This window comes from Triturus cristatus, chromosome 1_2 (genome assembly GCF_964204655.1).
Source record: "Triturus cristatus chromosome 1_2, aTriCri1.1, whole genome shotgun sequence".
NCBI lineage: Eukaryota > Metazoa > Chordata > Amphibia > Caudata > Salamandridae > Triturus > Triturus cristatus.
Genome location: NC_140580.1, coordinates 770,367,729 through 770,385,023, shown reverse-complemented (window position 1 = coordinate 770,385,023; position 17,295 = coordinate 770,367,729). Strand labels below are relative to the sequence as shown.

At 43.4% G+C, this 17,295-nt stretch overlaps 1 protein-coding gene across 2 annotated transcripts in view; it reads right to left on the bottom strand.

Annotated features, from left to right (window-relative positions):
- Positions 1 to 8,553: 8,553 nt before the first annotated feature.
- The window catches only part of ARHGAP22 (Rho GTPase activating protein 22), a 399,917-nt gene continuing 391,175 nt past the window's right edge, over positions 8,554 to 17,295 (bottom strand). For both annotated transcript variants that reach the window (XM_085608768.1, XM_085608769.1), the window contains one exon: positions 8,554 to 9,739. In XM_085608768.1, coding sequence (XP_085464894.1) covers positions 9,517 to 9,739 — 223 coding nt within the window. In that variant the 3' untranslated portion in view covers positions 8,554 to 9,516. The remainder of the gene's footprint in view (positions 9,740 to 17,295) is intronic.

Here is a 17,295-nt window from a genome sequence, read left to right as displayed (position 1 = left end):
CCAGTACAGAGATCTGGGCCTAAATCCATTGTTTTTTTTGCTCACCATGCCATTCCAGTTTGGACCCCGCCATATGCAAATCAGTCTTGACCCTGCACCCAATGGGAACAGTACAGCCAGAACTGCCAGGCCAGGTCATCCCTGGACTGGAACCAAGCATCCTAGGACCGGTTTTGCTCACTGTGCCACTGGATTCAAGTTAGCCTGGCTGAAGAATGGTGACATACCCTGAAACCAGTCCCAGGATGCTTGTTTCCGGTCCAGGGAGGACCTGGCCTGGCAGTTCGGTCTGGACTATTCCCATGGGGCACAGGGTCAAGACTGATTTGCATATGGCTGGGTCCAAACTGGGGTGGCGTAGTGGGCAAAAGAATGATGGATTTAACCCAGGGCCTTTGACTGGGGGAGAATGTTTGTATTGTCAGCATTCCGTCCATCATTTGTTTGCTGTAACACTGGTGTGAATGTATGACATTGTTCTGCATTCTGTCCATCAATTGTTGTTTTTGCATTAGTCAACCCGAGTGGGATGGGTATGCCCAGATGTGGGCCTTTTGCTCTCCATGCCACTGGAGTCAAGCTATACTTGCTGAGGAGGGCTGAAAGCCCAAAACCAGTCCTAGGATGCTTGTTTCCAGTCCAGGGAGGACCTGGCCTGGCAATTCAGGCTGGACTGTTCCTGTTGGGCGCAGGGTCAGGACTAATTTGCATATGTTTGGGTTCAAACTGGAATGGCATGGGGAGCAAAAGAAACTATGGATTTAGGGCCAGATCTCTGTACTGGGGTGATGTATGACATTGTTCTGCATTATGTCCATCAATTGTTGGTGTTGCAGTAAAGTTTCATAACAGATACTTAGGGTCCAACATCCTCTTCCTGTCCTAAATCCTATCGCACATGAAATTACCTCTCTGCAAATAGAAAAATGGAACCTACAAACAGATGGGGCTATGACTCATTATTACATAGGAAGACACTCCTACTCTATCTTGAACAAATAAATGTTTCATGTATGCAGCTGCGCACGCTTCCATGTGTAATTTAGAAATGTGTCTCCAATGGACTGTACTTCCTGAAAGAAGCTTGAGGTGAGGTGCAAAGGCGGAGGACTAATACCTCAAGCAGGTTTGTTGGAGACAGAGCCACAGGTGTTTCTTGCTTTTGACACAAAAGTAGCCTGGTGGGTGCTTTCAAGATCTGCAGTGACTTCTGGAGAAAGTAGCTACTCCATGGCTGGAGATATTCCAGACAGTTGCCCCTGGACTGTTAAATATTACAAAGGCATGTTGAGGTCTAACAAACAAAAGATTTAGATTCTGAGTTTCAGCAAGTGTTTACACTGTGTGTAGTGTTGGTCTTCTTCTAGGGTTAATTTGTTCTTTCCAAGCTTGTACTCTGTTTCACTACCGTAAGACAGAGTTCCTATCATACTCTGTAGCTTCTTTACACTTTGTAAGGTCTCAATCCACCCGTATCTGCCTATCCTGACTGGTTAAGAACATTTTCAAGTCCTTTCCAGTCGGTGGAGGGCTGCTTCACTTACTTGCTTTTACTGGACTCTGCACTACAAATTACAGTCAGTGTCTCACCCTATTGCACCATTTATCTTTGGCTCTGCCTCTGCTCGCCTATCTCTACTGTAGAATCAGATTTTTTTTTAAAACTCTATAAAAAAACTTTGACATTTGTTAGGACGGGGGTCTGTTCAACTTTGGGATGATGCGTTGATAAAAGATGTTAAACTATTCACAAGTTGTTTTTCAACAAGAGTAGCTAGAGGTCTGACATGTTTGAGAGATGATTTTGATAACGAGCCATTCAGGGGCCCTTATTATAGTCCTTGGAAATTGCAAAAACACACATTCTAGGCTCACTACGTGAACGCCGATTTTTAGATTTCACAAATTCTTCAGCGTTGTCCGGTATGAAAAATCGACTAACCCTCATGAACGGAATATGTTAAATAAAGGCCTTGATATGTAAACAGGACGTTTTTTGTTAAGGAATGTCTAGTTACATCGTTCTTAGGGATGGGCATGGCAGGTCTTATCTTTTAATGCTACAATTATGCTGCTGAATTTGGGGTTACAGAGCCTCTGTGGGAAGGAGGGAGTGGTTAAGAGGAGCATAGGAGGGGTTGACGATTAATCAGGTCCACTGGAATTATGCAGCAGGGTTGACCAAATTATGCGTCAAAAAACCCAACAAATTATGCGACAATGTGGCACAGTTTATGGTAGCTTTACTTGACTATTTTGTCATTTTGACACTTAACACTCTCTGGGCAAACGTTACACCTAATTCAACCCCCAAATACAACAATATGTTCCCTGAGAGGTCGACCTTTGCATGGCTCCTACCATTCCTGGGAACATGTCACAGTTCAGTGCTAAATTTGAGCCAGTGGTGTCCGGTGCATGGCAGTGGCACTGAATTTGTAGACACAGCGCTTATGACAGTACGCCACAAGGTGGTGCTGTCTGCCCAATTCAGAGATGATCGCAACAACCGGTAATAATTAATTTTAGTATATACTAAAAGGGATTATTACCTGCTGCCCAAGCCCTTCTTATAGCTTTGGGGGCCTGAAATAGTCCGAGTTGTCACACTTGTGAGAGTGTGATGGTTAGTAGTTGTGTTGGTACTATAATTGGCAGCATAGCAGGGGCAACGTGTGGTGGAGGCTGCAGTGGCCTCCTGGCACTTATATATATTTTGTTTACAAATTAAGCACTGGTCACTGCATTTTTAGTAACTTTGATGCGTTTCTCCTTGAAACAACTTTTTTGTTCAAATCTGCAGGTTATGCACCAGATAAAGGATTATGGGGCAAATGCAGCAAATCTATACTTATGTGGATAACACCGCTGCAACAAAATCTCATAATTCCATTACCCCTGCCATTAATTCACTTATTGGGTAACAGATTTGCAACATACATACATACATACATTTTCTTCTATGTACTTTCTTAGGTTCAGAGTTGGATACTTGGAGTTGTCACATATCCATCTCATGCTAATCGATTTAGCGTACCATCGTTCTTTAATTTAAGACTCACACAACACATATCTCCATTAATCTGAGGGGATGAACATAATGTAGGAGGAAGAAGGTTCTGAGTTAGGCTACGTGGATGGAAGGGATGGTCTACATTTATAGCAGATGCATCTCTATAAACAAGAGCATGGTGTACTGGAAGAGTCATGATCTGGGAAGTCCTCCTCTCCTTGCACACATCAAAAAGGAGGCTTATCATTCCCACTTTCAGTCGGCATAATTGACTTCGTATTTACCTGCAAAGGTAGTATTCTCACCTAGGGTCAGAGCTTCTGGTTTCTCTGTCCTTTGCCCACTGATCGTGGAGTTCTCACCCTGCTTAACCTCTTGGAGATTTCATATTCGTCAGCAGTTGCTATGTCCAATATGCCTACATTGGCCTTCAGATAGCACACATTTTGCCACTGGCATGGCACCACAGCCCTTTCTGGTGACTTCCCACATAGGTCCAGATTAGCGACTTCAGCAGATTGAGATCTAACTCAGCTTAGAATGATGCGTTTTAGGTGGGTGCGCTGGTCATATTTTTGATTTGATGGCTTAGACTTGTTAAGTGATCTGTGTGTGTGCCATTTTGGGGGCATATTTACAAAAAAATGTCGGAGTGCAGTGCCGCACCAAATTTGGCAACGCCGGGCTCTGAGATTTTGTAAACGCAGCGAAAAAAAGCTGCCCAGTGCTGGAAGGGACACCTTGCTGAACATACACAATCAATAATGGCGATTTGCTCTTTCTATGTGTACTGCAGAATGCAGCACACAAAGAAAGAACAAAAAACCAGGAGAAATTAATAAATGCTCCTAGTATCGCCATGGTAAGACCAGGTATTCCCTGGCATTTGCTGTTGGTGCTGCCTCAGCCTTGTAAATCCGGGGCAGCGTCAAAAAGCAATGGGTGTGTGGCACAACCCTTTGCCGCAGAGGACTGCGGCAGAAAAGGACATATTTACATGGTAGCTTTAAGCCACGTTAAGTGGCTTAGCGCCACCTTGTAAATATGGGAAATGGCGGTAGGCCACTGGAGCGTAAAATAAAAGTGATGCTCCAAGCAGCATATCTGATGAGACAAAAATTTTTGGCGTACAAGCAAATTGTCCTCAAAGAAACCATTGATCTACTGAAGAATCGAAAGTATATCAAGAATACAGGCCCTAGCAGCCGACGAAACAATCGTCATCAATGCGGCAGATAAGGGTGGAGCTGTGGTGGTGCAAAACATGCCCGACTATGTAGATGAGATAGAACAACAACTGAACATCAGGGAGAGCTACCTCCCAATACCAAGGGATCCCACACCACAGATTATGAAACTGATTGAAGATCTGACCAAGGATGGTCTAGATCAAGGCTTCCTAAACCAACCGGAACATGACTTCCTCAACAAAAAGGAACCGAGGATCCCCACAATCTACACTTTACTGAAAGTCCACAAGCGCCTGGACAAACCACCTGGAAGGCCGATCATCTCAGGTTGTTGCTCACTGCTGGCACCCCTGAATCAATACATTGACAAATTTCTACATCCATGGGTTATGGAAACCAAATTGTTTGTAAGAGATGCCATACATATTATCCAGTTACTGGAAGGCCAACCTTTTGATGCCAACACCCAACTCATGGTTACCCTTGGCGTATCATCCCTTTACACGAGCATGCCATAGGGGAGGGCCCTAGAAGTGACCAAAGAAACTCTAGAGAAACGCCCCAAACCACACTGAATACCCACTGAATTCTTGGTATTGCTCCGAAACATTGCAATGAGGAGGAACTATTTCATCTTTCAGAACCAGTATTTTTATCAATGCAAAGGCGTCACGGTGGGGGCGGGGTTCGCACCCAGCTTAGCCAACTCTTCATGGATTTGTATGACGATGAGCACCTATACAATCTCAATAATCCTTTCATAGACCACATCGCTGTATGAAAGCGTTTTATAGATGATGTGATGATGATCTGGTCTGGCACTGAAACCAACTTGATTGACTTTAAGACTGGCTTAACAGCAGACCCACCGATATCCAGTACACTATGTCCTATAGCAATGAAACCATTAACTTTCTGGATCTCACCTTTAAAGTAGAGGAGGGGTCACTCTTCACGGACTTATACAGGAAACCTACGGAATGAAATACTTTGCTCAAATATGACTCACACCATCCGAGAAGTCTGAGGGACAACCTGCCATACAGGCAGTTTCTCAGGCTCAGAAGAAATTGTACCCGCAGGGTGGACTTCTTCAAAGAGACAGAGACCCTTACCGACCGCCTTAAGGAGAGAGGATACCCGATGGGATTGCTCAAACGAGCAAGAAAAGGAGCTTAGTATTGCCCCTGTGACCTCCGCCTGCAAGTGAAATCCTAAAACAACAGGACAAGAGAACATCTTATGTGTCATCACTTTTAATCCAAGAAGCAATGAGATCAAAAAGATTGTGAAAAAATATTGGAATTTAGTTTCCAGTGAACTGGGCATGAGTGAAGACCTAATCTTCGCTTTCAAGAGAGGCAAAAATATCAAGGACATTGTGGTCAAAGCCTATCTGGAGCCACTGAAACCACCCGATATCAGAAGCCAGCTTGGTTTGCCTCCCCTGACCTGACACCACAAGTGCAGCCACTGCAAGGCCTGTTCCCAAACTGTGGAAGGCACATCATTCATACACCAGAACAGAACGTACAATCTTCCCTTACACACAAATTGCAACAGTGCAAATGTCATATATGCAATCAAATGTCCTTGCGATATGCCATATATAGGAAAAACTACACAGAAGGTCAAGGCGAGGGTTTTGCAACACATGAGCAGGGTGAAGTGCAAAGTACAAGGTGCCCCACTAGTTGAGCATTTCAACACCATGAACCACACACATGAAAGCCTAAGATGGTGGGTGGTAGAAAAAATACTTGCACACCCGAGAGGTGGCGCAATAGCTGCATCCCTTAACTTCAAAGAGTGCAAGTGGATTTACTCTTTAAACACAGTTGACAATGGGTTGAATGAACTGGAGGAGACCTCAAAACAAATGGGTCAGTTGTGATAGTGCACAATCGCACATACCACCAACATGCCTCCTATCCTGAATCCTATTGCCTGCGGTTGGACTAATCCATGGGGTCCAGCCCAAATGTGTAATATCCTGATGGTTTATCACCTTTATTCGTTCTCCATATTCATTCTTTAACTATGTATCTTGACCTTTATAACATTGTTTACCTTAGTGGTTCAAACAGGGCTAAGCAAAGATCACCCAAACAAATGTTTCACTAGTGATAATTCTTAAGCTCATACATCATCAGCATGCCTCTGCTTGTACCGGGTACCTGTATGCCCACTGAATGTGTACTCTATGAGGCCAATACTGGACGCTCTTTTCTCAGTTACTTTTCTCAATTCTGTCCTTTGAGTTATGAGTTTATACTTTTTTTGTTATTGCTTTGTAGCTTCTTATTGTGACTAATGCAATGACCTAACTAATGTAAGGTGGTCAATCAACATTTAGGTGTATAGCCAGCAACCAACCTTATACACACATTCAGCAGAAGTGAGTGTACTGACATTGGCTACTTGTGTTTTATTCTCATTTGTTTTATTTTCATTTGTATTAATCTTTGAAGTATTGTTTGTCAAATCCTAAATTTAAACTACTTCAGATTACCAGCATTTTGTGCATAAGTATACTGTAAGCCTATGAGAATGCAGTCTCATTCATACCAATGACTTGTGATGTTCACTTCTCCTTATTAATCACGCCTCTCGTTATTGATGCCTGTTAATGCATTTAGTATCATTTCTATAACTGCATCCATAGTGAGACTAGATCCTACTCCCCTGATACTTAGGCGCTTGACATGATTTCCAGCTGCGGTAACACGTAAGACTGAACTCAGTACCTTTGACACTGTGAGGCCAGCGGTGACATGCTAGGCAGCATCCAGCTGCTGCTACACGCCGCACACACTGACTACGTGCACCGCTCCACGTGAGCTGCTCCCGGTTCAGTACTTAACTGCGAGTGAGGCAGTCAGTCACATTCAAGACTGCTGCGGAGCGAACGTGTACTGCCAGGTAAGCGGGCTAACCCTGCTAGCTCCTGTGTTTGCTTTTGAATCCTTGTCCAACTTAGCGCTAATTCCCTCATCACTTCTCCCACTACAGGATTGAGGACTGGCTAACCCTTGGGAATTAATTCACTTTGCCTCCAAAACCAGCTGATTGCCCGATTAACAGCCCGCCCATGACTCCATAAACTTAGGTAAGCCTTCCAACGCGGCCCGGCTTATATATAACCCTTGCATGGCCCGTATGTATATAGCCTTGGCCTCATTCAATGTATATATTTATCTTTAGATCTCAAAGACTGCATTAAATGAAGCATATCGGTATTCTAGAGCTTTCCTGACATGTGCAGGTAAGACTCATTGACTGCACACACTGTGTTTTTTTCTACTCCCCCCCCCCCCCCCCCAATACTTGGGTACAATCCTAAACATTACTTCTAAATTGATTGATCTAACTTTTTATAGATTCACTGGCAGCCTCCACTCAACGAGGGACGCCTAAGGGAACCCACCCTCATGTTGGGTGAGTAGCTGGAGTTTTGCTACCCCTGTTATCTCTTTGCCCCTGTTAGTTGGAACACACAATGATACTTACCTTTCTTGCTTTCAGGCTGTCATTCTTTTCCCTTGTCCTGAAGAAGACCCGCCATGACATGCTCTTGTCAGGGTCGAAACGTTGACGATAATATATGGCTCAGCTCCATCAAGGCTCTTGGTTTCAAAACAATAAGCAAATGTGCTATTTACCAGAGATATTGTGTTCTGACCACCAATTTCCTCGATAACCTGTACATAATTTTACCCTGTATATATGATATGCACTGCATCACTGACACTGAGCACCGATTATCACTATAATATATGTCACAATATTGACAGCCTTTTAAATATCTGTAAATATACATGAACACTCTAATTTACATAAAGTAATACTTTTGCAAGCACTTATTTGCCATTGTTTTTGTGTTCCAACAGCATTGAATATGCGGGCTATTCTAGGATTTATTTATTACTTGTGAAGCAATAGATCTTTCCCGACAGAACCATTGTAGCTTCTCATGTATGTAACCAGGTTCTGAGGGACACAGGGTTACCCCAGTGTGGTTATACTTTACCGGTGGAGATAGGGGCTTATACATATGCCCCTTGGTGTTTAAGCATTAATGCCAGCGGGATTTTCTCATGCAACTTATAGATGGAAATGGTGTTGAGATCATGACAAAATTATTTAAGAATATAGACAGATGAGATAAAATTGTCAAGTTATTCTCAGTAAAGCTAATGGTAGGATAGGTAATGGTGTCAGAGGTAATGGCAGGACAGGCATCCTGAGACAAAGCTGTGGTTACGGAGCCTTCCCTCACACTATAAACCTGTGCATAAGTACCATGTGAAGAGTGGCACGTTGCCGACAAACATCACCCCGCCACAAAAGCAAGCTAGGCCCATCGCCCAGTCGTTTATTATGAATCACGTACAATTGGAATAAGCTACATGATGCTCAGTGCAAACACGGTCAGGGCAACCAGTCCTCAAGAGGGGATATAGCAACAGGGAAACGAGGGAGTTATCCTAAGCATCAGCCCTCACACACTTCATCTTTCATGTCATTCTTCAGGCTAGTTGCTTGCCCATTTATCTTGTTTTTCCTCAACTATGAGTCCATGCTCATCACAATGTCACTGTGCTGTTTGGGAGCAACCACTGCCGGGGGCATCCTGGTACAGCTCGATTTGGAACACTGCAACGTAGGAAAAAAGATCACTCTGATTGAAGAATGACCACCAGAAAAGGCAATTTCAATAACATTTTTAGATTTGGTGGACATAAAATAATGGGGAAATCAGAGGATGCATCTTAGGAACAGTTAATTAAAAAAAATTGAGGATTTTCGACGGGCATATTATAGCAATAATGTAAACAAGAAAAACGCTGTACAAATCGATTCTGTCCGTCTTGCCGGCTTCTTTAAATAAAATTAATCTGAATATAAACGAAGGACCGATGTAAAATATTATTGTTAGGCTTTAGAGTTTTCAATGAATTATTTAAAAAAAAAAAAAAACATTAGATCAAATGGCTTGCTATCATCGGATCCAGCCGTGGAGATGCTAAGGTGCATAGAATGCTGGGTCCCTGGAAGTCATCCTAACTTCAAAAGACTTTGGAAAATGTAAATTATACATGGAATGGGTTTTTTCTAGGTGTAAACTTAGTTTCGCTTTAGCCTCTGAAGGCCTATTCAGTCTCCCTAGAGCATTTTAAGGGAGGTCAGCTTGGAAAGAGTGCCTCATATTCAACACTTGATGCATAGATTGATAAAGGAATGTTTGGACCAGCCACTCTCCACTCCTCACTTGTCTTGCCCAGGCTTGTCCTTTTCTCATAGACTTTGGGCTCAGACGTCCTCTTCCTTTGATCCGAGTGACAGGTTTCCCAGTGTGGCGAAAAACTGCTCCATTTCTCGCTGGAGCAGCTGATTGCGTCCTTCAGCGTCCTCTCGCGCACGCTCAGAATTCCGCAGCTTGATCTCCAACATGGCGTATTTTCTCCTTCCTTGGTCCATGTCATCCTCCAGGCGGTTGACTTTGGCTCGCAGCTCTGCACTTGTCTTTTCCAGCCTGAGGAAGAAGGAAAGATAATAGGTTTTATTCTAGAGTATAGAGCACAAAGCTCCAAGGTTCATTGAGATTTATCGAGCCAAGAATGAGTGCCAAATTACCCACGTACAAGGCTAATCAAAGCAAATAGGGACATCTGACGCTCCATCCTTTTCACCATCAGACACATACGTACAATTGTTGATCAGGATGACCTCTTGCTACAGTAGGCAGCAAACGGAGCAGTTCATAAAGGGGTATTGTGATCCTCTTCTATCATGATCATGCCTTTCGATACCAAGATCATTGAGATGTCTACATTATCAACAACAAATGGTCAATGGGGCCATCAGAGACTACGTAGAAATGAACATGACTATGAGTAGCGCATCCATTCAAATCACATGGCAGAACATTCACAAACTCTAAGGGTCTAACTACTATGTGGTCAGAAAGCCCCAGACAAGACATGGTAGGTTGAAACTCCCACTGCCGCATTAGGATGGCGGCGGTCGGAGTTTAAACTTGCCGGGGAATCCGACTCGGTTTAGACAGGCTCAAGGAGCCCTTTGGCCAGTCAGACCTGCACCATAATCCCCCAAGGACGGTGTTTTGTCGTGGGGATTATGATGTACAGCCTTTTCATGTCGGGCTGTCCGACATGAAAAGCCTGTCGGAAAGTGTTTTTAGCACCCATAGCAAGGTCCCCTTTCCCCTGGCCCTCCGCATTTGGGCCTCAACATCCCTGCGTCGTGTGGCAGGCACCTTGAGGTGCCCGCTCCACAAGCTCCCATTGAAAAATTTAAGTTGGGGACCGCACCATGTTCAGTCGCATCTTAAAGGAGAATGCGGAACTACCGACCCATGGTTGGGTGGTTCCTTTCCCTCAATGGTGTCCACCCAACATCGTAATTAGGGCCGAAATACGATGTCTTGACAACTTTGTGCTTAAACCTAGACAGGAAACCTGCTGCATCCCTTTGTGGCTTATGTATGCAGTTGTTCTCGTTGCCATAGGAGAGATGCACCCCAATGTGGATTTGACAGCCCCTCAAGAGACTGAATTTACAATCCCAGTTATCTTTGAAAGGAATTGGTCTTTCTCAGAACCCTGAGAGATCAACACTATTGTTCATTACACAGAAAAAGTAGCTTTTATATCCTTACCTTCACCGCCCTAAAAATGTGATCCGGCCTCAGGCTTTACTACAGGTTTCTGAGCCTCAAGCCAGCTAGGAGATGAATGTGTGGCTGTTGGAAGGGGGAGAGAATGCAGAGGATGGCCATTCGGGGCTGAGTGTCATGTTAGGGGGGTGGGATATTGTTAGGTGTACCTACCCCTTTAGAAGCTAAGAGAAAACTTGTTTACAGTAGATCTGTTTGCCACACAACAACATTGCAACATAAAAACATAACATTCTGATAGTACTGTTTCTTAGTACTAATAAATAAACTAGGATTTTTTTGTTTTTTTAATCCTTAGGCCGACTAAGCAGCAGCCTATTTGCTGTACTGAATGGAAGGTAACACTCGTATCTTTCCATCCCAAGCTGTGATTGGCTTAATCAGAGCACTGGTTACAGCAGGCTCAGATCCATGTATTTACATTCCAGCAAACATTAAGTTGTGAAGGTGACTTAACCATCCTTTCAGAGCATTCTCTGAAATGGCCATTAAAGCTGGACGGAAATCCCTTCTAATACATGGGAAAGAAAAATCGTCCAATTAAGGCTTTTGCACTAATATAATGCAGGCCACAAATGACATCAGCAAACTCTTACCTCCCTGACAGTTCCTTCTCCCTCGGCCTGTCGGCTCTTATAAATTAAACAAATAAAAATAAATAATTCTGAAAGTGAGATGAGAAGAAAGTGGCCCCTCAGAGAGGAGGTCCTCTACTTTCATTTTACTGAGGCTGGATCTTTCAGCTAGAGCCGCTTATCTAAAGAACAAGCATTGGCAAAGCCTATAAAAACTATTGGCTTTGCCAAAGTCTATTTTGTATAGCAGTGTGGCAAATAGTTCTATTTAAAAAAAGGTATAATAAAGTTATTTGAAAAAAGGCAAAAAACAATATGACACACAAGGGTAAAAAAAAAAAAAGGTCTATGGTATGGCCAGTACTGACCTCATCGTAGTGACTTTTTATTTCTTACAGTAGGGGTGGGCAACAGACAATCAATCAGGTGGCTTGTAAAGCGCGGCTACTCACCCGTATGGGTCCTAAGGCGCTTGGGGGAGGGGAATCGATCAGGAGTGTAAGTTAAGAGGCAACACGGACCACAGGAGGAGGCAACACCAACAACAGGAGTGTGGAAGGAAAGAGGAAATGCTGACAACAGGGCCGTGGAGGGTGGAAAAGGAAGAAGCAACAGACAACGGGAGGGTGGATGAGGGAGAGAGGATGCAAAATGGACAAGTGGGACTGTTGGAGTGGGAGAGAAGAAGCAACACTGACAAGGGGTGTAGGAGGGAAGAAGCAACACAATGGGAAGAAAAATATAAAAAAAGAAGGAACAAGACAGGGACAATAGGAAAAAGAAAAATAGTATCTCAATCATAGCGTCAACAGCGGAAGGACCCTAATCAAGATGAAGCAATCAGTACTTGGTCCATGCTCTGGACGAAAGAAGAGGAAGTGGAGCCGTCACGAACCGTCCAGTTTGGAGGCAGCAAATAGTGAATTAAGTACAATGGCGGGCTTGTGCTACGGACCTCATCCGTCTATCGCACAAGCTTCCATTGTATAATGGATATTTCCAAAGGCCATATATGCGGTCGCATCCAAACTGGGATGTCGGCACTGCTGACCTAATGTTGGGCAGTCCCTTTCCCGCAATGGTGCGACTGCCCGACATTGTAATAAGGCCCTAAATGTATCTAAAGTACATGTATGCTGTGGGATTTTAGAAACATTTTACTTTTTTAACATGCACTAATTCATTGCATATAATAGTAGTAATCAACAAGTCCTGATAAGCCTCACATATCCTTTCCATTCTTTGCTAATGTTTGTGTAACTACAAACTGCACTTTTTAATATGAAATGAATATATTTATAAGCAGGAACCTGGATGCAGACAAAACAGACCTTTTGGGTCCTGCTTGCCGTGCTCAGTTCAGAGAGGCTAAGTGTGAGGATATTTGTGTCCAAACTACACACTAGATGAAAAGTGAAGGAACAGCTACTATTTTTAAACACACACACATTCTTACATTTCTGTTCGGGTATATATGCATTTAACAAAAATATGCCACTGTTTAAGAGATTCCTTAACAGTCAGCAGCTCCTGAAAACATTGAGTTTTCTTTTTGTTTCGAATCTTTTTTATTGTTTTTACATGAACCATACAAAGACAGGAAATATAGAGGTTCTCCTTTCCCAGTACACCTAGTGGGTACTTTGACCATCAAGTACAAAGACCCTCAACCAGAATGTCCCCTGCAGTCCTCCTCCTTTACAGATATGGATCTAGGGTCACCAAACTTACTAGAATGCTATAGGCCGAGGCAAGGCATAGAGGTTTTTATCCATCACTTCAAGTTCACTTGGTCTTCTGGGCCATTGTACTGTGTAAGGGGGCATGTGTGATGTACCACTTGGCCCAAGATAAGGAGAGAAGGTCCACATGCAAACCACTCTGTTATGCGTTGTCGAATACTTGGAGTGCCTTCAGCTGAGAAGGCGAAAAACAAGGAGGTCCCAGTTCAGAAAATTACGGAATCCGATAAGACCACCTCACTGTGAATAGTTTAAGCTACATTATGTGTTACAATCTCTATCAGCAGGAGCTGCCACAATTGGCTAAACCCAATACAGAGTAATCAATTGTTTTGCAGCACATAAGATATGTAATACGGCCATTAACATGTTTTCATCCCCTACAGTTGTGCCAGTCTAATGCCCAGGATTGTGAGTGCTGGGTCGGTGGGGACTGGGAGCACTAAAACCCCTTTGATGTGCCCCAGGACCTCCTCCTAGTAGATTTTAGATGCCCCTACATGACCACCATAACTTAAGGTAAGGCCCTTCTTCACATCACATCTCCAGCAGGAGGCATAGGCATAGGTGGATGGAAAAAGGCAGTCCAGGTGTGTCTGCATCATGTACCACCTGTACATTACCTTATAGGCCGACTGCATGTTGGAGATACTTCTGTTGGGAATATCAGACCAGAGAGTTTCCCATAACTCACCTAGAAGCGGATCCTGAAGGTCTCCCTACCAACTCAATTGATCTGGCCATCATCCGATGGCCTTCTTGAGTTGCAGGACCCAATAGAGGTTGCAGGCTAGACCTTTGGAGCTTGAATGGGTTCGAATGAGCTTTTGAAAGTGTGTCAGCAGTCTAGTGGCTGTCTTTGAATTAGTAGGGTAGAGAGTGCAGTGCCAACATTGGCAATATTGGAGTCTATCTGTTTGCACATGCCAAACTCAGGACCTACACTGAGTGAAGGGCTATATCTGGCCTTGTGGATAAAGTCAGCCAACATTCCGCATTTACCCTTCTCTTATTGATGAAAGTTTTCTCCTCTCATAACTGGTGTGAATGTACACTTGTGTTTAGAGACGCGAAAGTGGTCATACCTCCCCTCTCTGCTATATTATCCCACACCTCCAGGACTGTCTTCACTGGGATCACCAGGAGTGTGTATTTGGGGGCAGGCCTCTTCCTAGAGAGACCACGACCCACAATGAATAACCAACTACTGCCCTGTCCAGGAAGAGACATTTTTTCTTGCTCTCTCTGACAGTCTATTCAGAGATTATGTGGAGGTGTGCATCCCTGCAGTACAGGATAAGATCTGGGCAAGCCAGGAACAACCTTTCCCTGGGTTCCAGCAAGATCTTTTTCGAGAATATAGGGTGTGCTTCCCATGAGAGACAAACTCAACTAGGGGGTTTATAAGGTTCATATGTCCTTTGTAAGAATACTCACTAGAGGTGATTGGAAGACATAACAGATCTGTGGCAGTATGCTAATCATGTTTATGTGCCCCTACCATGATCGATGTAGGGGCTTCCACCTTCTCAAGTTCTCATACATTTGCTTCTGGAAAGGCAAGCCAATTAGCTGTCCACCATCTGTTAAACCTAAGCAGTAATGTTAAGTCACAGATATCAAATGAATATTTCTACCTTGGAAATGGGAAATTTGCTTGCAGTTAGGTTTCCATCTCAAAAAAGATCAATAGGTTCAAAAGGACTCATTTTGGTCTGCTGAATTTAAAGCCAAAGAATGCTTCAAGTTGTTCCAACTCCTACCGCTGTCCTCAATAGGGGTTCTTTAACATAGACTAAAAGTACACTGTTATGTGTGACCAGTGACCCTGCAGAGACTCAAACCCACATAGTTGGAGATCCCCAAACCCAACCAAATGGTTCACATTACAAACAAAGTTGCATCACAAAGATGCTACAATATGTGTGGAAAATCTATTATACAATCACAAAATTGTTGACTTTGTTGTACAAATGTAAAATAATTTTAGTTTTCTAAATCAATTAAAAACAATAATCTTATTAATATTTTATAGTATTTGGTAAATCTATTTGCATTGTACAAAATCAGAAAAGTTACATTTCTTTCCAACTGAGTGCAATTCTGTATCCATAAAGTTTACAAAGATTTTCAAGGAACAGCCAGAACACTTTTTGCAGCAGTAGTCCACTGCTTCTTCATGGCTAACTGTAATTCCAAGAAAGGATATGCTACTTTTCACAACTTCTTCCTAATTGTTTTCACCATTCTTACCTTCAGAGTAATAACCTCTTCATATACCTTCAACCTTTATTTTCAAGCATCTCCAATTTTTTGCTACTTTAACAAAAAAGTCTGGGTGACAGTTTTACTCCATTTTCAAAGATTCAGTCAATATATCCCCATCATGAGGCAAAACCTTTACACATGGCAAAGATTGGTTCCTTCAAACAAATAGCATGGTGGAGGAGAGGTCTTTTCAGGTATAGGTTTCTTCATGCATTCAACAGATGTATGTTAACTTCCTCATCCGTTGTACTGTCAAGACCCCTGCGCCTATCTATGTTTTATGATCTTTCGCTAGACAGGGGTCAAATCCAGACTGAAATTGTTCCCTGCCACAATCTACCCCTCAATGTTTGCCAGCATGACACGTATCCTTTCGTGAATGAATGATTCCTGAGCCGTGTTCAGGGAACATAGATTGGAAACATAGGGGCCATTGTGGACAGCATGAGAAGGATACTATTGTATTGTCCCGACTTGTCCTTTTTGACTTTGATCTTCTTCCACCCATGAGTTTCTTGCATAAGTTTGCCACCTTAGCCTGCTGAAACCCACTATTGATCTGGATTATTCCTATGTTGTATTTTGAACTGATTCCATTGCTGCAGATGTGTCTTGTAGAAACACAACATTGGGTTGTGTTTGCCTATGTAGCTCCAGACCTGACATCACTTAATTGGGTAGTATAGGCCTTTTACGTTAATGGATAATAAAGGGAGCCGTTGCTTCATGAGTAGTGCTGCTTCCCAGTCCATCAGGAATCTCAGTTGCCACTCCATGTCTACAGCAAACCTTCCCTTGGAAGAACATGGGGAATAATAAAGTACACAGGCCCATTGCACTGAACAACCTAATTCCCGTCTCCACCTGTTGAAGAGGTCGGTAGTTAACTATCCCACTCTTCTCCCGCTCTCATTGGTGGACCCAGCCAATCGGGGTTATCCTAGACGGAGGTAGGAGAACTTCCCCCTACCGTCAACCAAAAGTCCTGGTCTATGGCTTGCCTCCACTCCACTGAGGCGTATGTGTGCCCCCCCCTCAACCACCACACAATTCATCATCATGTCACAAACTGGAGTCCTCCTGAGGGTTCCCAACATGCACAGTGGCTACAGACTTAGAGTTCTCTTCTTTTGTCTCTATGATCTTCCTGAGCTGTTGTACCACTTCCTCTCACTTTTGCCAAGTTTTTTTGTGTGTTGCTAAATGTGTCTCTTCTTGGACGGTACCATCTGCCAAATGGGACAGGAGAAACTGTTGCATTGCGAAGCAGTATTGCTTTTCTGATCCTCCTCATTGTCTCCCTGTACCAAGAGGATTTTTGTCAACCAAAAGGAAAGCAGAGCGATTTCTTTGCCTTTCCAAGAAACTGAAGAAGGAAGGGATGCCCCCACTTGCTGCTCTCTCACGTGTTCAGTCACAGGTTGGAAGCCTCATCGTTTGCAGAATGTGATTACCGAACAGTGCTGAAAGAGCTATAGTTAATGGCCTGAAAGGTCACTTTGTCTTTCTGTCTCATTCTGTGCATGATCATATCCTTGTCCTCAAAGGAGTGTACCCTAGTCAGTGAATCCTCGTTGTTTCTTATATTGACTCAGTGGGTGAAATCGAGCTTTGAGGGGTAAGCATCTGACATACCTTGGACCAAGTGCAGTAGATCTCTCAGGAAGTCTTGGATGTTGTTGCCTTCCACTCTCATGATGCCCTCCTTGATTTGGAGGTTGTTTCACCAGAAGTGGTTCCTCCTTGCCTTGAAGTTCAATTGTTTTCTCTTCAAGGTATTGCACTCTTGCTCATAGATGTGCATATT